Source organism: Leptosomus discolor, chromosome 3 (genome assembly GCF_034619465.1).
Source record: "Leptosomus discolor isolate bLepDis1 chromosome 3, bLepDis1.hap2, whole genome shotgun sequence".
NCBI classification, from domain to species: domain Eukaryota; kingdom Metazoa; phylum Chordata; class Aves; order Leptosomiformes; family Leptosomidae; genus Leptosomus; species Leptosomus discolor.
Genome location: NC_141393.1, coordinates 14,900,548 through 14,919,420, shown reverse-complemented (window position 1 = coordinate 14,919,420; position 18,873 = coordinate 14,900,548). Strand labels below are relative to the sequence as shown.

General features: G+C 45.7%; 1 protein-coding gene across 2 annotated transcripts in view; it reads right to left on the bottom strand.

Moving 5' to 3' along the window:
• Positions 1–2,627: 2,627 nt before the first annotated feature.
• CCDC85C (coiled-coil domain containing 85C) overlaps positions 2,628–18,873 on the bottom strand; it is a 112,370-nt gene continuing 96,124 nt past the window's right edge. For both annotated transcript variants that reach the window (XM_086463182.1, XM_086463183.1), the window contains 3 exons: positions 12,188–12,283; positions 4,372–4,470; positions 2,628–2,717 (listed from right to left, as the gene is read on the bottom strand). In XM_086463182.1, coding sequence (XP_086319308.1) covers positions 2,628–2,717; positions 4,372–4,470; positions 12,188–12,283 — 285 coding nt within the window. The remainder of the gene's footprint in view (positions 2,718–4,371; positions 4,471–12,187; positions 12,284–18,873) is intronic.

Sequence of the window (18,873 nt, the reverse complement as noted above, 5' to 3'; positions counted from 1 at the left end):
ATAACACCCCAATGTACAGCACTGTCACGCTCTTCGGCAAAATCAACGATGCACATTTTACACTGAAGATTTATGCTGCCAAGTAGAATCTTAGAAAGAACCTGATAATACACCCTAAGAGTATAAAGATTGTTCAGCTGAACTACTGGCTACCCTGTAAACTGGCTCTTCAGGATTTGCAGCGCTAATGGACCTCGATTGCACCACTATTTCCCTTGTAGGTGAGATCTACAGGAGGAACAAACCAAGCTTTGCTTGAAGACATTGAATAGATTTTGAGAGAGATTAGATAGCTGGGAATATTTGAACAGGAATTACATAGCTGGTAAGACTAGTAATCTGATGAGTATAGCTCTTGCCTTCTCGAGAGGACTCACTAGTCTAATATACTCCTAAAACAGCAAGCATGTCATCAACCCAATTAACTCTCTACAACTGCTGACAACATTTGCATTGCTTTAGTTAAAATTCACTGATGTAAATTAACCTTGTTCCCAATATGCTTAAATTCTTTGCTTAATCCAGCGATTAGATGCCACCAAAATTAAAATGGACTTTCAAGCAGATAGATTAAAGTAACCCTCTGTTTGACATTAGCTGCTAAGGGAGAATGATGCCTCTGCTTCACATCGCCTCTTCTGGTCCGAAAATCTCAAGGTGTAAATTGTACAGAAGGGAGACAAGTAATCACTAGTGATTAGAAACTGGAGGTCAAAACAAAAAGCAAAGGGGAGGAAATCCAGAATCCTCTAAAGAGGCCATATTTTAAAGGACACAGACTAGAATGGATTTTTCCAGACACACTGGATGTAAGTATTAAGAGTTTGCTAGCTCAGCGTTTGCTGACTGAGCAGTACTAAGAAATAAACTGGAGTGTGAGAGTATGCTTGTGTGTTTTGGGGGTGGTTCTTGATTGTTTTTTTCAAACAACCTACTCATCTTGACTGTTACATTTTTATTTCTGCAATGAATAATGAAGTGGTGCTTACTTGTACTGGTTACTATATATTTTGGTTGTATTCCTTCTCTGTTTTTTTACTGGTTACAGATCCTGGCTCTGACACTCCAAATTCTTTACCCAGGCATCTGGATTATTGTATTCCATGGGACCAACTGCCTTTCATAATTTGCAGCATGGGCTCCTTGGTATTGTATTGGTGTTCCCTGTGTATACAATGCCACAAGTCAAGAACTCAATTGGTAGAACAAATTAAGTTAAGAGGAAGAACCTGTCCAGCTAATTCTGCTGTCTGTAGCTGTGACTGATTCTTATGGGGAATAAAAAGAAAGTGATGGTGTTTGAGGTCATTAAATCTTTGAACTAATCACTAAAATCGATACAACTTTTGAAGAGGAGGCTTTGATCTTTTCACATGTCTGTCTTCAAAATTATTTTACACCAATTGTTTTAATAACCAAGCCCCGCTTCCTTGGACTATTGGGAAAGAACATCTAATAAAATACAGGGACAGCTGCCATGACAACTTGGAAAAGGGGGTCAAATTCTTACAACTATGCAAGCAGCTACTCCACAAAAGCAAAATGTAAGTCCCATTGTTTTATATACAACCATTAGAAGAAGGAAAAACCCACTTGTTTTGGTTCATTAACAAAAATAAAGCTTCAATGGCAGGAAGTAGTCTCACCCGGCAGCCTGTGTTTATGGAGTTTTTATTCAGCTCGGCAAGGTTGTTGTTTGGTTACCTTACACAGGAACCAGTATAGGTGAGGGGAAAAAATACCCAAATCTTCCTCATGTGAAAGATGAGCTGCTCTCGAAGATCCTGTGAAAGCCATAAGCACTGTTAGGATGGCAGTTTCTGCTGAATTATTTTGTAGTGAAAGCTTTACAGGAAAAGTGTTGCCATATCTGTAGGGAATACTGGTGGGTGGCTAAGTGACTTCAGTTCATTCACATTACGCCTGCAGAAATCTTGTGTCATTTGTTCACGAAAAATAGTTCATTAACAGCTGATACGGAGTCTCAAGCCCTTCTGTACGCTTGTGTGATGAGTACCACCATACACCGTACGGAGTGGTACCCCTGACTTGAGCTTGCCACTCAATATTGTCCACAGTGCCTTGTGAAAATGGTTGCATGCCAGTCTTCAAGATAAGGACCTCGTTAGCAGCTCAGGAGCTTGGCAGGCAGTAAGCCAACAAATTCAAATTGCTCCTTCCTTGGAAGGTGCTGCCTGGAGCCACTAACCCAGCTATGAATCACTGACAAGCGGGTGGACCGGAGCGATACAAACCGTGACTTCTCCGCAGGTGAGGGGTTCTTCTTGTTCCTCTCAGAAATTCTCTTGAGTTAGTTAGTTAATTCTACAAACAGACTATTACAACAAAGCAGGTTTGAACTACAATACAAATGATGCAAGTCTGGCATATTGGATGGTTACCCATTGAACAGTAGTTCCAGAGCACCACAGCCTGGAAATCAGGCCTTTAGCTGCCATATTTACACTATTGTTACAAAAAAAAAAAGCCAAAGAAAAAAAAAAGAATAAAAGAAACCCTGAAAAAAACTCAACCCCAACTCCCAAAGAATAGGCAGCCAGAAATGCTGAGCTCTGCCTCCTTAGTCTTCACAGAATCAATCACTTCCAGCCTCCGGAATGGTGCTCCTACAAGGGACCCTTGAACTGGTTTCCCGAAAGATGTTGCCTGATGGAGGGTTTGGAGCTCGCAGCATCACCCAGCTTTCGCCAGACAACCTGTAAGAAAAAAGAAAGGGGTGGGGGAGAGAAAGACAGGAATTAAAAATCCTCACAGCCTCTGATGAGTTGCAGTATTTTTATAATTGTAGTCTGAAAGTAAAAAAAAAAAAAAAAAAAAAAGCTGTTTCCCGGAGTTGGGCTGTAAGTCTCAGCAGAGCCACAGGATGGCATCCGTGCACCAGTTTCCAGGGAAAAAAAACATTGATGCATTTTTCTAATTAGTCTCTCTTGAAATTAGAACCATTTTTGCCTGGGGTAATAGTATAAAACAAATACACTAGGTTCAGAAGTTAAGTTCAACGGTAGGTCAGCTGTGCCATGCTTACAGAAATTATGTTACCATGAACAGAAAAGATAATGAAAAAGATAATGATTACAATTTTATATATATATATATATATATATGCATGACTTTCTAAAAACATACATTTTATCACTCTAGGGCCACTGGAGTAAGGGAGACTATTTTTCTAAAAAATAAGAAACTGCAAAGCCCTTCATAGCTGTCTGCAGTCTACATAAAATGAATATTTAAAGCAAAACCAGCTGATGATACACAAACAGAAATGAGTCCGTTTGGGAGGATGAAGTTACGGTGTTTTACCTTTCCCCCGCACGGCTACAAGGGAATGTGGCATTAAGCAAACAAAATACCCTAAAAGCAGGCCCTCATTTACTCTGATCCTGGCTTTGCTTATAGGGATCTAGAAACCAAAGTGAAGTGCCCCAACCCTTGCCAAAGACACTTGCAGTGATTTAGATCTGCAAGATTCAGTTGTGTTCTCTACACCCTCTTTTTAGGGTGGAGGTGGTTTTCAAGAATTTAAACAGAGGGTTATTCTCCTCTCTGCTGCCATGAGGCACTAAATGATGCCACTTGGGCTGACCTCTAACTCGGACTTCTGAAAGAGAAGGCTCCATAAACATCCTCCTCCCTGCTGGGGCCACTGCTGGTAGTGTCAAACAGCACGTCCCTGACTGCAGGCGACATGCAGCTTCAGCGATGTTCTAGCAGAAACCCCAAACTCTTTGTTCAAAGCCAAAGCATGGCCAAGCTGCTTTGAAGCTAGAGGCAGCGCCACAGCAGCAGGCACGGCAGAGCAGAGGTTTGATATGAACGCTCACCATACAAGACGTGGCAAGCTCAGTAAACAGTGTGGTTGCCCAACATGGTGGCAGTGCTAAAAGCACCTCACACACCATGATGCTGTTCAACAGCTTCAGACATGAATATTCTTCCTCTGATGTTATCTTACGGTTTAGGCTCAAACCCATTCAAGCTATACAGCTTTAAAGACAGCAACCAGTCACTGCTCAGCCCAAACTGAGTCCCCCTAAGGACACAACTGGAGTCAGCTCCTAACAGGACTCTCCAAGCCCTTTGCACAGCTCTCCGTCAGCTAGACTAGCTTACTCTGCAGCCTTAAAAGCAGCAGTGAGAGGTATCTGCTGAGCAAAGGCTGCTCCATGCAGTAAACAAGTCGTTGGGTTACTGATACACCAAAGCAGTGGTCAGCAGAGCCTCCACTCTTCCTTTGTGCCTATGGATCTCACACTGAACAGGGCTTGTATGCAGCAGACCCCTGTTCCTCCATATTTCTAACAAAAGACCACAAAATAAACCCATAGAGTTGCTGAGAGGAGTTATTACATTGCACATTTCACGAACAATCGCCTTCTCCTTTTCACTCAGGTCTTCTTCATAGTTGTCTTGCATTTGCCTGTCCAAATTTTCATGGACCTCAAGGACCTACAAAAAAAAATTACAAAAGCATTATGGTCCTCAAATAATAATTAAGTGTCCCTAACAAACTCATCAACCAGTATTTAAATTGGCAGGATTCACAAAACCTTGATGACAGTCAGAGAACTGCAAAGACGACCATGACACCAAGCTGGGTACCGACATCCTCTTCCTGCCCTGGTGATGGCACCTGCATGGCTGCCACCACAGTCCTGGGGGACCACGTGATAATTGTCAGTGACTTGTCTGCATCCACAAACACATCTCTTCCAGGAAGGCTGCTGGTGGCCCCACCTTCCAGGCAGCTCCCCCAAGGCAATCTCCCAGCAACTCGTGCTCCCTCCATTCCCCTCTTTGGCAGGAGCGGAGCTTCTCCACTCCCTTCTACTAATGTGAGTCATGGGGCAACTGTGGTCAGCCCAGGCTGGCAGCTTTTAGGTCTAACAGGGGTTTAGCCATCAGCGAAAGAGGCAAACGGAGGTTTGTACCACTGAAAAGCAGCAGTATTACCCACTGTGCAGCTTAAGTGTATGGTCTCCAATCAGCCATGAACTTTCAGATCTTAAGCAGGCATAGCAAATTTCACTCACCTTTTGGCTGAAAATTGTTTTTAACGCATTTAGTTTCTCAAGGGAACCCCTCAGAGGCCCACGATGACAGTAAGCAAGAGACACGCAGTTAGCACAGAGCCCTGGGACTCAGAGATCCCACTTTGATTCCCAGCTCTTACCCACTCCCTCTTCCAGCTGGATGCAGCCAGGCTGTGAAGGGGATGGGAATGGCGCAGGGAAAAAAACAGCACTGCCTCCCAGGACCCTGCGTGCCAACGGCAGTACTCTGCGGGCGCCGTCCCCACCGAGTGCTGAGTGCTGCGGCGAATCTGGGTCACCCTCTCCTTGTGCCACAGACGCCCTCTGAAGATGGAGATAATCACCTCGACTCCCCAAGCTTTACTTTAATCTCCATCAGCACCGTTTACAGCGCATGCCCCGTGAAGGCAAGGGAACAGGCGGCCCTCGGCCGGGGCTGGCACACACCCCACACCCAGGACCGCAGCCGCGGCTGCAGGGTGGCATTTACCGGCTGTCCGGTGAGTTCAGCTGGTACAAGCACTGCTGAAGACAGGCCATACCCACAAAGCGCTGGTGCCAGGCCCGTCTGGTCCTCCGCAAGCAGCTCCGTTTTGCCGTCTTTCCTCTCATGCCTGGCTACAGGCAGCGGGCCCAGGTACATGCCTGCAGCACCCTGCCTGCAGAGGCCCCTGGAGCAGTGAGGCATCGCCTTTCCTTTACCTCCTGCCCGTGGCTACGGGGCTTTTTCCACAGTATTAATGGGAGGAAAGCACTGGAAAAACAGGAGACATGGATGCAAAGACAGCAACAGCCTGAAAGGGGAAAGGGGGAAGGATTCGAGGCTGTGCTCTGTGGCTCGGAGAGCATCTCCAGCAGGCACTCCTGGATCTGGGAAGAACCAGGTTTCCTTGCAGAGACAGAGAAGTTACAGCTCCAGCACTGACACCCCAGACCTGACGTGTCCAGTGCTCGTGTTCGGGGGCCTCCTGGATGCCATTAGCCTGGTGGCTGCAGATGTGCCTTGGGAAGACAAGTAAATGAGCTGTGAAAGCAGCTCAGGACGCTGCAAAAACCAGTGCAAACATCCTGCCTGTGACTTATTTTCTTAGCTTTCAGGTTCACAAAGTTTGAAAATGGAAAAAAGTCTGATTTTTAACCTCTTTCTTTTAAATGGCACTTGGAGACGCGTTCCCCAAGCGCTGACCCCAGGCCACATGGCTGTTATGATGCAGCATGTCCAGGTGGTTGCTGTGTGCCCCCACGTGCTGCCCACACCTCGCACCTCTGTAGCAGCTGGGAGCCAGCCCCGACCCTCCATGTCCTGCCTGGGCACACACCGTCCCGCTCAGCCCCACAGAGCACCTCCAGGGGGGCAGTGCCCGGCTGCAGCCAGGTGGTCCCTCCATCAGAGACGAGGCTGCCTGGGGCTGAAGGCAGCCTTTGTGTCCCTCTGGAAAGACATCGACCCACAGAATACCCCCTCCAGCACACCTGCATGCATTCAGATAGCTCCTCCGGACGGGCATGTAGCACAAGTCGGGCATATCACAGTGCAGGACCGCCTCAAGATTTTACTGCTGCATCTGTGCTGACCTACATAGCTCAGCCAGGGCTCTGCCACTGATGAGCAAGGTGGTCAGCTCAGTGTGCAGGGTCAGAGCTTCTGGAATCACCCAATGCCATCAAATAGCGCATGGTCTTATTCACCACAGTACATCTGCATGCATATCAAGCTGTACAGCAGGTGTATTTGTGCATGTAAATATCCCCACACCTCCTAGGGAAGTACAGAGCTAGATGCAGTGCAAGGATGGGTTTCACCCTTTGCTGAGGTATACAGCACCGGCTGCTCCATGAAACAGGACAGCAGGGTAGATTATCCCCTGGTCTGCCTCGGCACAGCAATCCTGCTGTACTCGAACTGTGTTACGAACAAAAATAGGTCATTCTCCCAGGGTCCTTAACCTACTTCTAAAATGCACCAGCTAGTTTAACTGACATAGCTGGGACCAATCTTTGCACAAACAAGAATTGTCCACATCCCTTCTAAGAGGAGAGGAAGGGCAAGAGAGATGCAAAAAGCATGTACATGCTGACAAAGACGACATCTATTTTTTGCCAAAGAGGAGGGAATTAATTATTGATCCAGCTGGACTCGCACATCGAACTCGCTCGTCCGGAGTCAGCGTGCCTCCGCAAAGGCAGCAGCCTGCAGGATCACATCCCCGTGCGAAGCGCCAGGGCTGCCTGGCTGGCAGCTAAGCACTGGCTGTGTCCACAGGGCAAGCGTCAAGGACAACCATGGTTTAGATTAGTTAAAGATCACATCAGCTCCAGCCTCTGCTTCCACCAGCCATCAATCCTGCAGGCACAAGAGTATCAGCGGACAAAAATAAACAGTTTTTCTACAACCTGCGCTTAAACTGAAACTGTATTCCCTAGTCCCAGGAGGTGTGGAAGGGTGGCACGCCCCATTTCTTTCAGTGGAAATGAATGTGTTAGCATCTTGGGTACAGGAAAAGGGGATTCAAGGGGATAAAACTCAACAGCCTATCCCAGAAAGGCATGCTGGAAAAAAATACACTGTGAAGAGTGAAATCACCTCCTGAAGAAAGACAGGAAGGCCTTTTAGTGCTGACCCAGCCCCGGCCATTCTCAGATCCTGCCAGGCGCCGCCTCAGCTGTTTAGAAGGACCAGGCTAATGTTCCTCCAATTACACCGCTGGGGACTATGGATGTGCCTTCACATAAATTGTCTACAGCTCAGCTGAAGTTCAAGGACTACGGATTCAGCGTGGATCTAAGAAACTGGGATATATCCTCCCATGACTTCTGCCGCATCCCAACCCAGGAGCCCACGGAAAACAGACAAGCATAAGCCAGGCTGGAAGCGGCTCACACAGTCCCCTCCTTTTTGTTCTTCGTCAAGCTGCACTGACAGCACTTGGCCCTTTGGACGTGCTGGCGCTGTGTGATCTCCCTCGGTAAAACACCAGCCAGAGAGGGCAGCCTGCTCTGCTCAGGCAATTCCCCCTGCAGGCGAATGGGGCTGGACCAGCTAACGCTGCTCTTCTGCTTGGGGATGCCACTTTCCAAAGCCAGCCTGCACCTCACTCTTGATGAGCACACTGGCTCATCTGGCTTTCTCCCCGCTGATATGTAAACTATGAGGAACACCTCGGGTGTATTTAGTTCTCCTTCATGACTGCACTGACATCTGTGACCAAGGCAGCATCACCTCAAAGTCACCCAGTCCATCACATCCACCTCCCTGCTGACTTGCTGCACTGGTACGCATGACCACAAAATGCATATTTAAAAAACAAACAAAAAAATCCCCAAAAGAGTCAGAATGATAAAGCTTTGGAAGAGGAGCTGAAAGTGGAGGTAAGCGTTTGTGTACCAGGAAGCACTCTGAGATTGAGGGATGCTTTCTGAAGGTTGCAAGCTTCCCTGATTTTATTGATTTATAAGTCAACTGGACAAAGCACTGGGGAACACTGCATCCTGCTTTGGCAAGGGAACAGTCTATATGCCCTGCTAGGACTTTTCCCGAGTGTTACAGGGCCAAATCCTGCCTTATCCAACATCAGTGGGAGTGACTGATCACCTGCTCAATGGCTCTGTGCACATGGAAGAGGTCCAAGCTCCTGCTGCAGGGGGAGTTGGGTTATAGGCTAAATGTCACTCTTGTGCATTTGCCTCTTCCTCACCTCCCCACGTCTTTAGCAGGTTTGCTCAATTCCTAAGAAAAGTGCTTTGATGTTCAGCGAGATACGAGCTGTAGCATATGTACCTTTTATTCTTGTTAGCAAAAACAGCTGTTAGGAGTGCCAACCTGTCATCTTGCTCCTTATTTAGAAGGTGCAAAGAAACAAAAACTATTTTAGAAGCAAAAATAAAGAAAATCCCTAAATGTGCTCAAGGAAGAATGAATTTACGCTAAATGGCAGGCAGCGCTTCAGCCGCATAGCTAGCGTTCAGCTGCCAGAAAAAGCCAAGGAAAAAGCCTAGGGGACATTATGTAGATGGGTGCAGACGGAGGCAATCCAGAAGCCCTGCAGAGCTGTGCAGAGTGCACAGCCTCTCAGTGACCTTTGCGTGGGCACTGAGCCACATCCCTGCAGCCACAACGCTTCTGGACAGACTTGCATTCAAGCAGCCTGCAAGACAAGCGAAGCCAACTTCCAACTGTCCTTGCTTTTCCTCGTGGCCAGAAGCTAGCCTGCTACAGCCATAAGGATTTCTTTACACAACCAAGAAAGGCGTTTTCTAGTATCTGATGTGGTATAGCAAAAGCACAAAGTCTCGTTTGTAGGCTAGTCTCTTCTCCTCCTGAAGGGAAGGTCATGAGCTGTATCACAGGCAGCAAGGGTCTAAGCTTGTAGCTGCATCCAGTTTCCCACATGCAGGGGCTGGCACTGGAAAAGCTGCCCAGGTCTGCAGGGAGCAAGTAAGACCTACTCCATACGCTACAGCATGCCATTGGCCAAAAAACGTTATCTTCTACTCAGTTTAAGATCTACAACTGGAGACCAACAGCCACAATTTCACTGTGCCACAAGAAGGGAGGAAGAGAGATTGAGACCATGACCAGTTTCCTCAGCCTTTTCAATTTCCAGTAGATCTTTGGAAATGGGCCACAGGATGGAAAAATAAAACACCTTCTCATCCCTCCCTGACACACTGACCTACAGGAGAGTTTCCTCCTCACTTCATATGTGAGAATATTTTTAACCCTAAGTGTGTAAGCAGGACACATGACGTGAGATCATTTATGCCCCGTGACATGTAACTGCTATGCCACCTGCTTCCTCATCCCAGCTGTGGCACTTTCCAGGATTTTGAAGACAGACAAACGTACTCCCACTGGCCAAACTATGAAATTGCAGAGGAGAATTTCTTCCAGCCTTTCCTAGTGATCAATAAAGCTCTGAAGTAGAGGATTAATTATCATCATCATGATCATCATATGTGCAAATAACCAGTCATCCAACTTCCTTTCAACTCCTTTACATGCATCATTGCACCAGACCTCTCAAACCTAACTTCCAGTTTTCAAGAATTGTCCTCATTAATTTTCCAATTCTTTTCATAAGCTTACCAAACCACATCTTAAAACCATTTATGTTTCTTGCCCTCCCTAAGAAATTCAGTCCCATAACCCTAAAGCAAATAGGAACCTAATTTCCTCCCAGAATGTGCTCATAATCAACTTAGAACTATTTGATCTTTTAACTTAAAAACATTATCATCAACTCTGCTTAATATTGTCCCTCACCAGCACCTCACCAAATTCAATGAACAGCAGGAGCAGAAAGGTAAGATGTGCATGGTTTGGGAAGAAAAAGCCAACAGCAGTAGTCTGGACTGCATAAAGGCTTGGATGATTAAATGCAAGCGAAACTGGATTAGCACAAAGCGTCAGAAAAGCAAAGGTATGGCATGAGTCTGTAATGTTCCGCCAGGCACCGGTTTAGCAGATCCATATGCACAGATACACAGGAGAAACGTCACCCACAAGCGCAATGCAGCACAACAGCTTTCTGATAGCACAGAACCATTCACAAGAAGCAAAGAAGAAAATTGTCTGGAAAAGAGAGGACAAATATATGTAGGCAAGTGAACTGCCACTTGTGTGGCCAGGGCCCCTTTGAGAACTAGTAAAACCTGTATTAAAGGTATTTTTTAATCCTTGATGGTGCTGGACACCCTTCTCTTAAGATTCAATGAGAGTTATACAACCTGGGTGCATAAAGCCTCAAGTAAGCTGAAAAATCAAGATTTTCAGCTTGAAGGGTATTTTAGAATTTAAATTCAAAAGTGATCCAAATCAAATCAAACTTGTCTTTCCTTTCCTAATTCCTCACTCACCATAAACACATCAAAGATGAACTACTTGAGAAATAGTGACACTCAATATCCTCCCGGGATCTTGCAACTGCCTGGTGGAACCAACATCCTTGCCAGCTGCACTACCGCTTCTCCTGACGCTTGTTGGTTTTACCACCACCACCTGCCACATCCGTCCTGGAGCAAAGAGACCCTGGACAGGCACAAAAAAGTAAGCTGAAAATACTAAAACCTAGAAAATTTAGGGAACTTGCAGATCAGAGCTACGAGCAACACCTGTGCCATTTATTTAGCTGTCAGATGTGGAAAGGTACAAAGCAAAGAGCTTTGTAAGCACCAGTCTCCAGGTCTAGGACAGGTTAAGGTAGTGCTGATGCCACTGCTGGACCTTTTTTCCAGCTACGACCATGGGGATCTGAGCTCCAGAGTAACCATCCAGGAATCCTCCTTTGATTTGATGAAACAATTTTGGTTTTTTTTGATGTACAACTTTTTTCAGCTTCAACAAATCCAAATCTATAACTCTGTATATTCCAACCAGAGCCTAATCGAGTTAGAGACTTTCCAGCGATCCCTATGGCACCTTGGAAAGGATTTGTGCTTTTGTGTCCCTTAGATACTCAGAAGCAACTTGCTTAACTACTTAAACATGTAACACCAGGGTATTACATTTTTCCTGCTAATGGATGGTCACTACTGTGAGCTGATGAGAACTGCTGTGAAATCATGGTGCAAGTTTTCTCCTTTAACTCAGCTCACAGTGTCCCATGGTTTTTATTGATGACAGTCCTGATTTTAATCCCCATTGACGATGTACACATCTGCATGGGTATGATGTCACGTTTGCTGTGTATTTACATAAAATAAACTCTTTCTTCTTTGAAGACTGCTGCAGGATTTTCAATAACAAAACATAGGTAGGAACTGCAGGCTTTGTGTCCCTTTTAAAAACAGCATTTCAGTCACCACTGTCACCCCAGAGACTCAGTTTATGGAGGACTGATGAACAGAAAGGGTAATCAACGCCTTCAACATCAGCAGCTTTTGTTGGAGGTTTCCCACCCGAGAAAACAGTCATGCATGATCTTGCTTAACTCTGCAACTATTTAAGTAATGATCATTCATCGTGTCACAGGTGCTGGTTACCATTAATCTGCCTGAGTACTAACTTTCTATTTCTAGTTGTGTTTCCACAAGAAGAGCAAACGTCCAGTTCTGCTACTTTGGCATTTGTTGCACCAGACCACACTGTACCACACCACACTGCACGGCCATGTGGGGATCTGGGGCACCCTTACCTTCATAGCATGCACAACAGCCTCTGGTTTCTGACCAACAGGGACATATCCTGCCGCAGGAGAAGATGCAAGATCAGATGTCATGCGAGCTGGTCCCTGTTGAAATAAGAGAAGATATGCTTTAATTCCCTTTGGGTGATTTAAGCAAGGAGGAAGAAAATATCCAAAAAATTTGACCACTAGCTTCTCTCAAATTCAATCCCTTTCAGCCACCCGCAAAGACAAAAGACACCGCTACCCCTTCCTCACAAGACACTTGATTTAATGCAATTTAAGACCACCATCACTCAGTCTAGATGTACTCAGGCAGGAGATTACCCTTGTTTAAAGCTGAATTGATTCAAGAAACACTCTTTGCTCACTTAGGATAACTTTGTACAAGGACAAGATCAAGCAGTTCTCATCCTTCCCGCCAAGGGAGCGATGCATACAAGATGCTTTTCCAACATAAAGCGGTCATTTCTAAGAAGCTGCATTCATGAAAGAAACAGTTGGCATAACTTCATTGCTTTTCTGGCAACATTTTCTCATAGACATCAAGTACCAATCTTCAGCTACAGAGAAAATTGTGAAAGCAACCTTAAAACAAGCAGATGTCCAAACCTAATGTTGGCTAGGTTTGTTCCCAAAATGCTGGCCAGTCCTCCTGCATGAAGGATCCTATTGGGAAGGATGCCGAATTTACACTTTACAAAAGATTTCTGCTGTCCAAACAGCCTTGTAAGCACTTTTCATAGGGCTTTCCTTTTTTAAAGGCATCCGACTTGGATTATGAGAGACACAATATCTTTATTCAGTGAGATGCACCCTGCCTGTCCCTAATATTTTTGCATTGCTTTGTAGCAGTGGGAGAAATCAACAATGAAACCATTGACCAAACTCATATTTAGTCTTCACATCCTTTAGGAAACACAAAGAATGATTATACTGGGGCCTTCTGAAAGCAAATTAGGATGGCAGAGCAGCATGTAGCACCATCACAGGAATGCTTTCACGTACAACACATGAGGCATTCCATTTTCATCTTTTCCACATTCAAAACCACAGCATGTTTTATGCTTCATCTCATCACTTTGCCTTCTAAGCCAAGGCCAGCAAGCTAGTCGTGCCAGAAAGGAGGACCAGCGGACAGGTACTTCGCCACCTCTCATTCTTCCAAATGTTTTAAGTTGTGGGGGCCTTTTTACTAATAAAAGTGTTCATGTGCATACATTGAAGAAAAAGATGGGTCAATCCATTAGGCTAAAGATAAAAATAGCATGAAATGCATGGAGCCTTTCATGCCTAGGCCACTGATCTGTGCTTAACCCAACAGCCATCTACTCGTAACAGCGACCTTCATGAACTGAGTTGCTGGTGATACAAAAACTTCTTTCTGACAGGCAGGCATCTTAGAAAAAGGAAAATTAGACTTAATAACTCCACAGTAATTCTCCAAGGAGACTTAACAGACTGCCAAAGCACAGAGACCAAGAGACACTCACAGGCTGGGCATTGCTCTGGACTGGCTGGCAGAGAGTTACAGCTTGCTGGAGCTGTGGCCACCTGAGGACATGTCCTCAGCCATCCTGTCCATAGCCTCACACAGAAAACGCAGAGGCTGGGGTGGGAGCACCAGGGACCGAGTCCAGCCAGTCTACAGCTGCGACTTAAGACTGCAAAATGGGCTACAAATTTCTCACAGGGATGGTAAATGTAACAGAGTCCTTCCAGAATCAGCTTCCCGCAGAGGTCAAAAACACCAATACATGCGTAATTCCTCTGGCTTCAGCATGAAAGCTGCCGCCTTCCCATAAATAAGCATGATCATGACAACTGAAAGCAGAATATTCAGGAGTTTGTGGCCATGAACCATACTTGATATGGATCTTCCCCCATGGCTCTCCTTAGAAGTAACACAGGAAATACCAAGCAAAGGTCTAACATCGAGTATTTTTTCTGAGTTGAAAGTAATCTGGCAAAGTAAAAGGAATTCTGCTGGATCCTGCTGCTGACAACATTTTAAATAAAGTCTTCTGACCAAATTAGAGTAAATCACAAGGTCTCCTGTATGATAGAGTGGCAGCTTCTCCTCAAAGAACTGAAGTCACTAATGAGCTACAAAGCATTTCCATGATTGTAATCACTCTCAAAATTATTACGGAATACAAATGAAACTGGAATGATTAGAGAGAAGTGTTTTCTAAAGAGCTTGATCATACTTAACTGATCACCATACTGACAAGATAAAAGTAATCCTGCAAGCACGGTGATGCACTGGATACATCGTATCGCACAAAAAAAAAAAAAAAAAAAAACATTCAAAAGGTCACCTTCCTTCTTGGACAAGCAGCTGAAATTCAGCAAGGGCAAATAACTGAGCTCCACCTGAACACAGGTAGAGAATTTGACAGAAAAAGAGAAAAATAATGTTGAAGAATGAGGGATGCAGAAAGCAGGTAAACCCAAAACTTGCTGTCAGACTCTCAGTAACAGATGACTCCATTTCTAAAATAGGCCTGATCCCTGATCCTTAGCTTGGAAGTCGAAGCCCCCAGCCAACTGAAACAGATGTCCAACCTGCTGAGTGCAATCGTCGGCAATGGCGAGTGCACCGAACGACCACGCTGCCGGCCCGCTACGCCTCAAGCCACAGAGACTCCCCACCACGTCAGACTGTTAGTACAAAAGGCCAAACACGCACGTGAAGAGAGTGGGGGAGCAAGCAAGCATCTCACCAACGTCCCCACTCTTTGCAACTGCAGGATGCAACAAGTAAAAATACCCACGCTGCTAAGGGTGGCTTCGTACTTATCATTACACCCAGTGCTTTTCTGCAGTTGTGCCTTTAGAAAAGGCGCTTTCCAGACACACATAGTCACAATTTTATAAAGGGGGGAAGGTGCTTCATTCCCACTGATTCCAGTGTGGTTCACAAAAAAAAAAAAGCTTCAGCCAAACTCCTATCAGCTTCCTGCATGGAGGCATACATAAAGGAGGCCAGAAAAGAGGGGACTGTAGTCAGCAAGGAAAGCAGGATGCATTTGGAGGATGGAGGAGAGGAAAATGGGCACAGTTCAACGATAGTGTTAGCTGAAGGGGAGGAAATGGAAGGAACTGGAGATAAGGTCAACGTTGCTGGACTGGAAAACTGCCAACAGTGGGAGAGAAGGGAGGGAATAGGAAGAAAGAGGAGGATGTGCATTTTACCCAGCAGGAAACTAGTTGAGATGAAATGCAGTGGAGGGGGAACCAGAGATAGAAGATTGGAAGAAGGGCAGGAGGGAGAGGGAAATCTCACGAAGTCAGCATTAAGGCAGTAGCTGAAATCACACAGATGGAGGAGATTCCTCACAGCTAAAATACATGCATTTGGAAACTGTGGGCAAGAATTACCACAGCTGCACCCCAGCACTCTAACTCAGCTACTCTGAGAAGCTCCATCACTGCAGAAACCCATGCCCGTCTCATTCCCTATAGCTGACATTTTCACAGCCATGGGAACACAACTGACTCAGCATCCTCATGGACAATAATAGCAAGGTTAATCTGATTACATCCTAAGAAACAGAAACTGTCCATATAGGCAAAAAGCAACAGAGTGTGTTTTGGTGCATGCATCACTCTCAATCTCCTTCCCTTGTCTTGTTTTGTCAAACATGCACACTCTGTATTAGATGGACATCTGGATTTTCCACTTGCTAGGTTTTCATAGTGTTTGGTAGCTCAGAGATGGTTCACTCTTCATCCTCAGACATGTGGCTGAGGTGTCACATAATTATATAAATTAATGGAGCTAAAAGGCAGCTTAGAAGCCACCAAAGAGGATGCCATTATATTTATAATAAAGCTGCTGAGAAACACCATCTTGATAATTTTTCTGGTTTACTTCCCCTGAGGCTGAACCTCAGCAGAATGAGAAGTTGAGTCATTTCAAAACGCAAAGTTTCTTATTCTCTTTGGCCCCAACTAGCTTTAGAGATGCTCCAGGTTTACAGCAGCAGAAATGAGATTGGAAGTTAGGTTGTTTAACTCATCACTTATACAAGGAATTTGTAATCTATGTGTAGTGTCAAATGGTCACCTGGGTAGAATTACATTGCATACCACTTTGTTTCATCAACAGCCACGGTTACACTGCCAAAAGAAAGAGCTGCCCAGCAGTGAGACTACCAGCCTAATTAAGGTGGGCGGGGGGTGGGTGTTCTGACTTACGTATCTGATGCACTGGAGTTCCTGAGTGCTTGGAGGAAGGACCTTATTTTGCCTACACACAGGGTTTGTTGACCACTGCACCTCCGAGACCCAGAAATAGTTCTCCAAGGTATGTCTTTAAGAAGCAAAAGTCCCAGGGAACCAAAGGCTGTGGAGCCGTGTGTGACCCATCCGATGCCTCCTAGGTAAGTTGGTGCTTTTGCTGCTCTGCAAACCGCTGTGGCAGATCAGAACATTCAAAACTGCTGTAGCATAATCTCCAATGAGTTCAGCCTTATCTCTGCTGCTGGGACGGCTCTGGGACTCCAGTGTCCTGAGAGGATCCTGGTGAGGCTCTTCCCATTCCTCATGGGAGGCAAGTGACAAATACCCACATACCCAGTCTCTCTCCCCGTGGGGAAACTACAACAAGAGCTATTTCTCTGCCGCCTCTGTGCAGACAGCAGTACTGAAGCACCACTGAACACACTTCCCTTTCAGCCCTCGCTTGCTCCTCCATTTCAAGCAGATCAGCATCAGATATCTGCTGGTATCTGTGATGACACCAATGCTCTTCTCAGAGCTTACTGCCCCCACATAGCATCAGCCGCCTCGCGATCCCAGCAGCCCCAAATCATGCAAGCCCAAACCACAAATCTACCAGAAAAGCCCAATTCTGTTCGAGACCCTCCCAGAAACCTCTCACTGGAGCCTGCAGGGCTTGTGGTTCAATCTCAGTTTGTAAGGAGATTCACAGGTCAGCTGTATTGTTAATAGAATCTCTCATGCCAGAGCATCCTTGAAGCAATACACTACACACAGGGCATAAATTCCCCAGTTCTCTATTGCTAAGAATGATGCTTGACCTGGTGACAGCCTCAAATCCAAAGCAGAAACCAAACCAAACCAAACCAAACTAGCCCCATTCACTGCTCCAGCCCAGAACCCAAAGACGATCAGCGAAGCAACAGTGCTGATGTGAGAAAGAAAATCCAAAGACTGCCAATGATCCTTTTTTAATCTGACACCAAAAAATGAAGAGCAGAGACCTCAACTTGCAGCTGCTGGAGAACATCTGCTGCTCTGTATCAAGCCACGGTGGCATTGCCAGTGTCTAAGACAAAGTTGCCTAATGAGTCCTGCTGGCTCTATCTGGCTGCATGGGATGTGACCCAGCACAGATGCTGACAAACACTGCTGTCGATACTCCATTCCTACATGTTTGGAGGAACAAAATTAATAGAAGTCTCTATAATAGGGCATGCTGGGAACTCCAGATAACGACACACCTCCACAGAGGCAAAATAAGGCTTAAATATGAACATTTCTTAATAACAGTGGGAATGCTTTGGAACCCAAGAAGAAAAGAGCCTAACTGGGCATGACAGGTGTCTGCTCTTTTAGAGGTTTTGGGTTGGAAATCTCAAAAAGGAACAAAGAAATTACGATAAACAATTTCTTCTTGATTCCTCCAGGGATCTGAAAAGACATGAGACCTTGGTCCTGCCATCAGTTTTCAATCTCTTTCTGCTCAATTATATTCTGTCTTTTAATGACATCCTTTCCTACCTCAGCTCTGAGAGCTATTCCTGATCTGCAGAAAGACTGCAAAAGCCTAAGTTTCAAAACCCAGAGTAGAACGTCATGCGTCATGCTGATTTTACTTCACCTAACAGTCACCGCCCAGGCACTGACAATGCTTCAGACCATCGTGGAGTGTGTGAGCAAGCGTTAATGCTTCTGAACCTCACATCTTCTCCTTGCCTTCTGTTAATTTTTGTCTAACGTTTCAAAAAAACAAGCAGACATTTACGATTCAAACCCGATTAAATAAACCACACTTTTCTAATGGCCTACCTCAGACAACATTAAAGCTAAATGGAGTCATATCAGACACTGTGAGGTTTTTATTGCAGAGACAGAACAAGGAAAATTACATTATAGGCAGGCACTGCCAGACAACTCAGAATAAAATTCCCAGGCAAGTCTATTTATCTCACAGTGGTTTTGTTTGCAGCCTGCTTACCCAGGTTTGAATTATACTCAGGCCCTTCCTTAGCACCTGTCACCATCCAGGTGTTTTACATAAATAAAGGTGCTGACACCTCTCTCTAAATGAGGAACCATTAAGGGACAAGCAGGAGGCAGTAACATGCCCACAGCCATGTGGAAAGCAGGTGGCAGAGCCGGGCAGTAATATGGGAAGGTGCCATGTGTGACTGCAAACCTCAGCCCCAGCATGCTGGCAGAACGGGGGGGACCCAGCATATTTTGGTTTTGTGAATGGCACTTGTGGCTACAAAATTTAGAAGGTGCCTAAAGCGGCTCCAGCCAGAGACAGTTTTGGGGCAGATGGGGAAAACCAGCAGCAAAACCAAGGACTGAAAGCACAGGGCCACTCTCACATGGGAGAAGCACCCCTGGAGCCTCGCAGGGAATGTGCCGAAGCCCCGAAGCATGATGTCCCCATCAGAAACGTAGCACAGGCAGCACTGAGGGAAAAGCACTGGGCT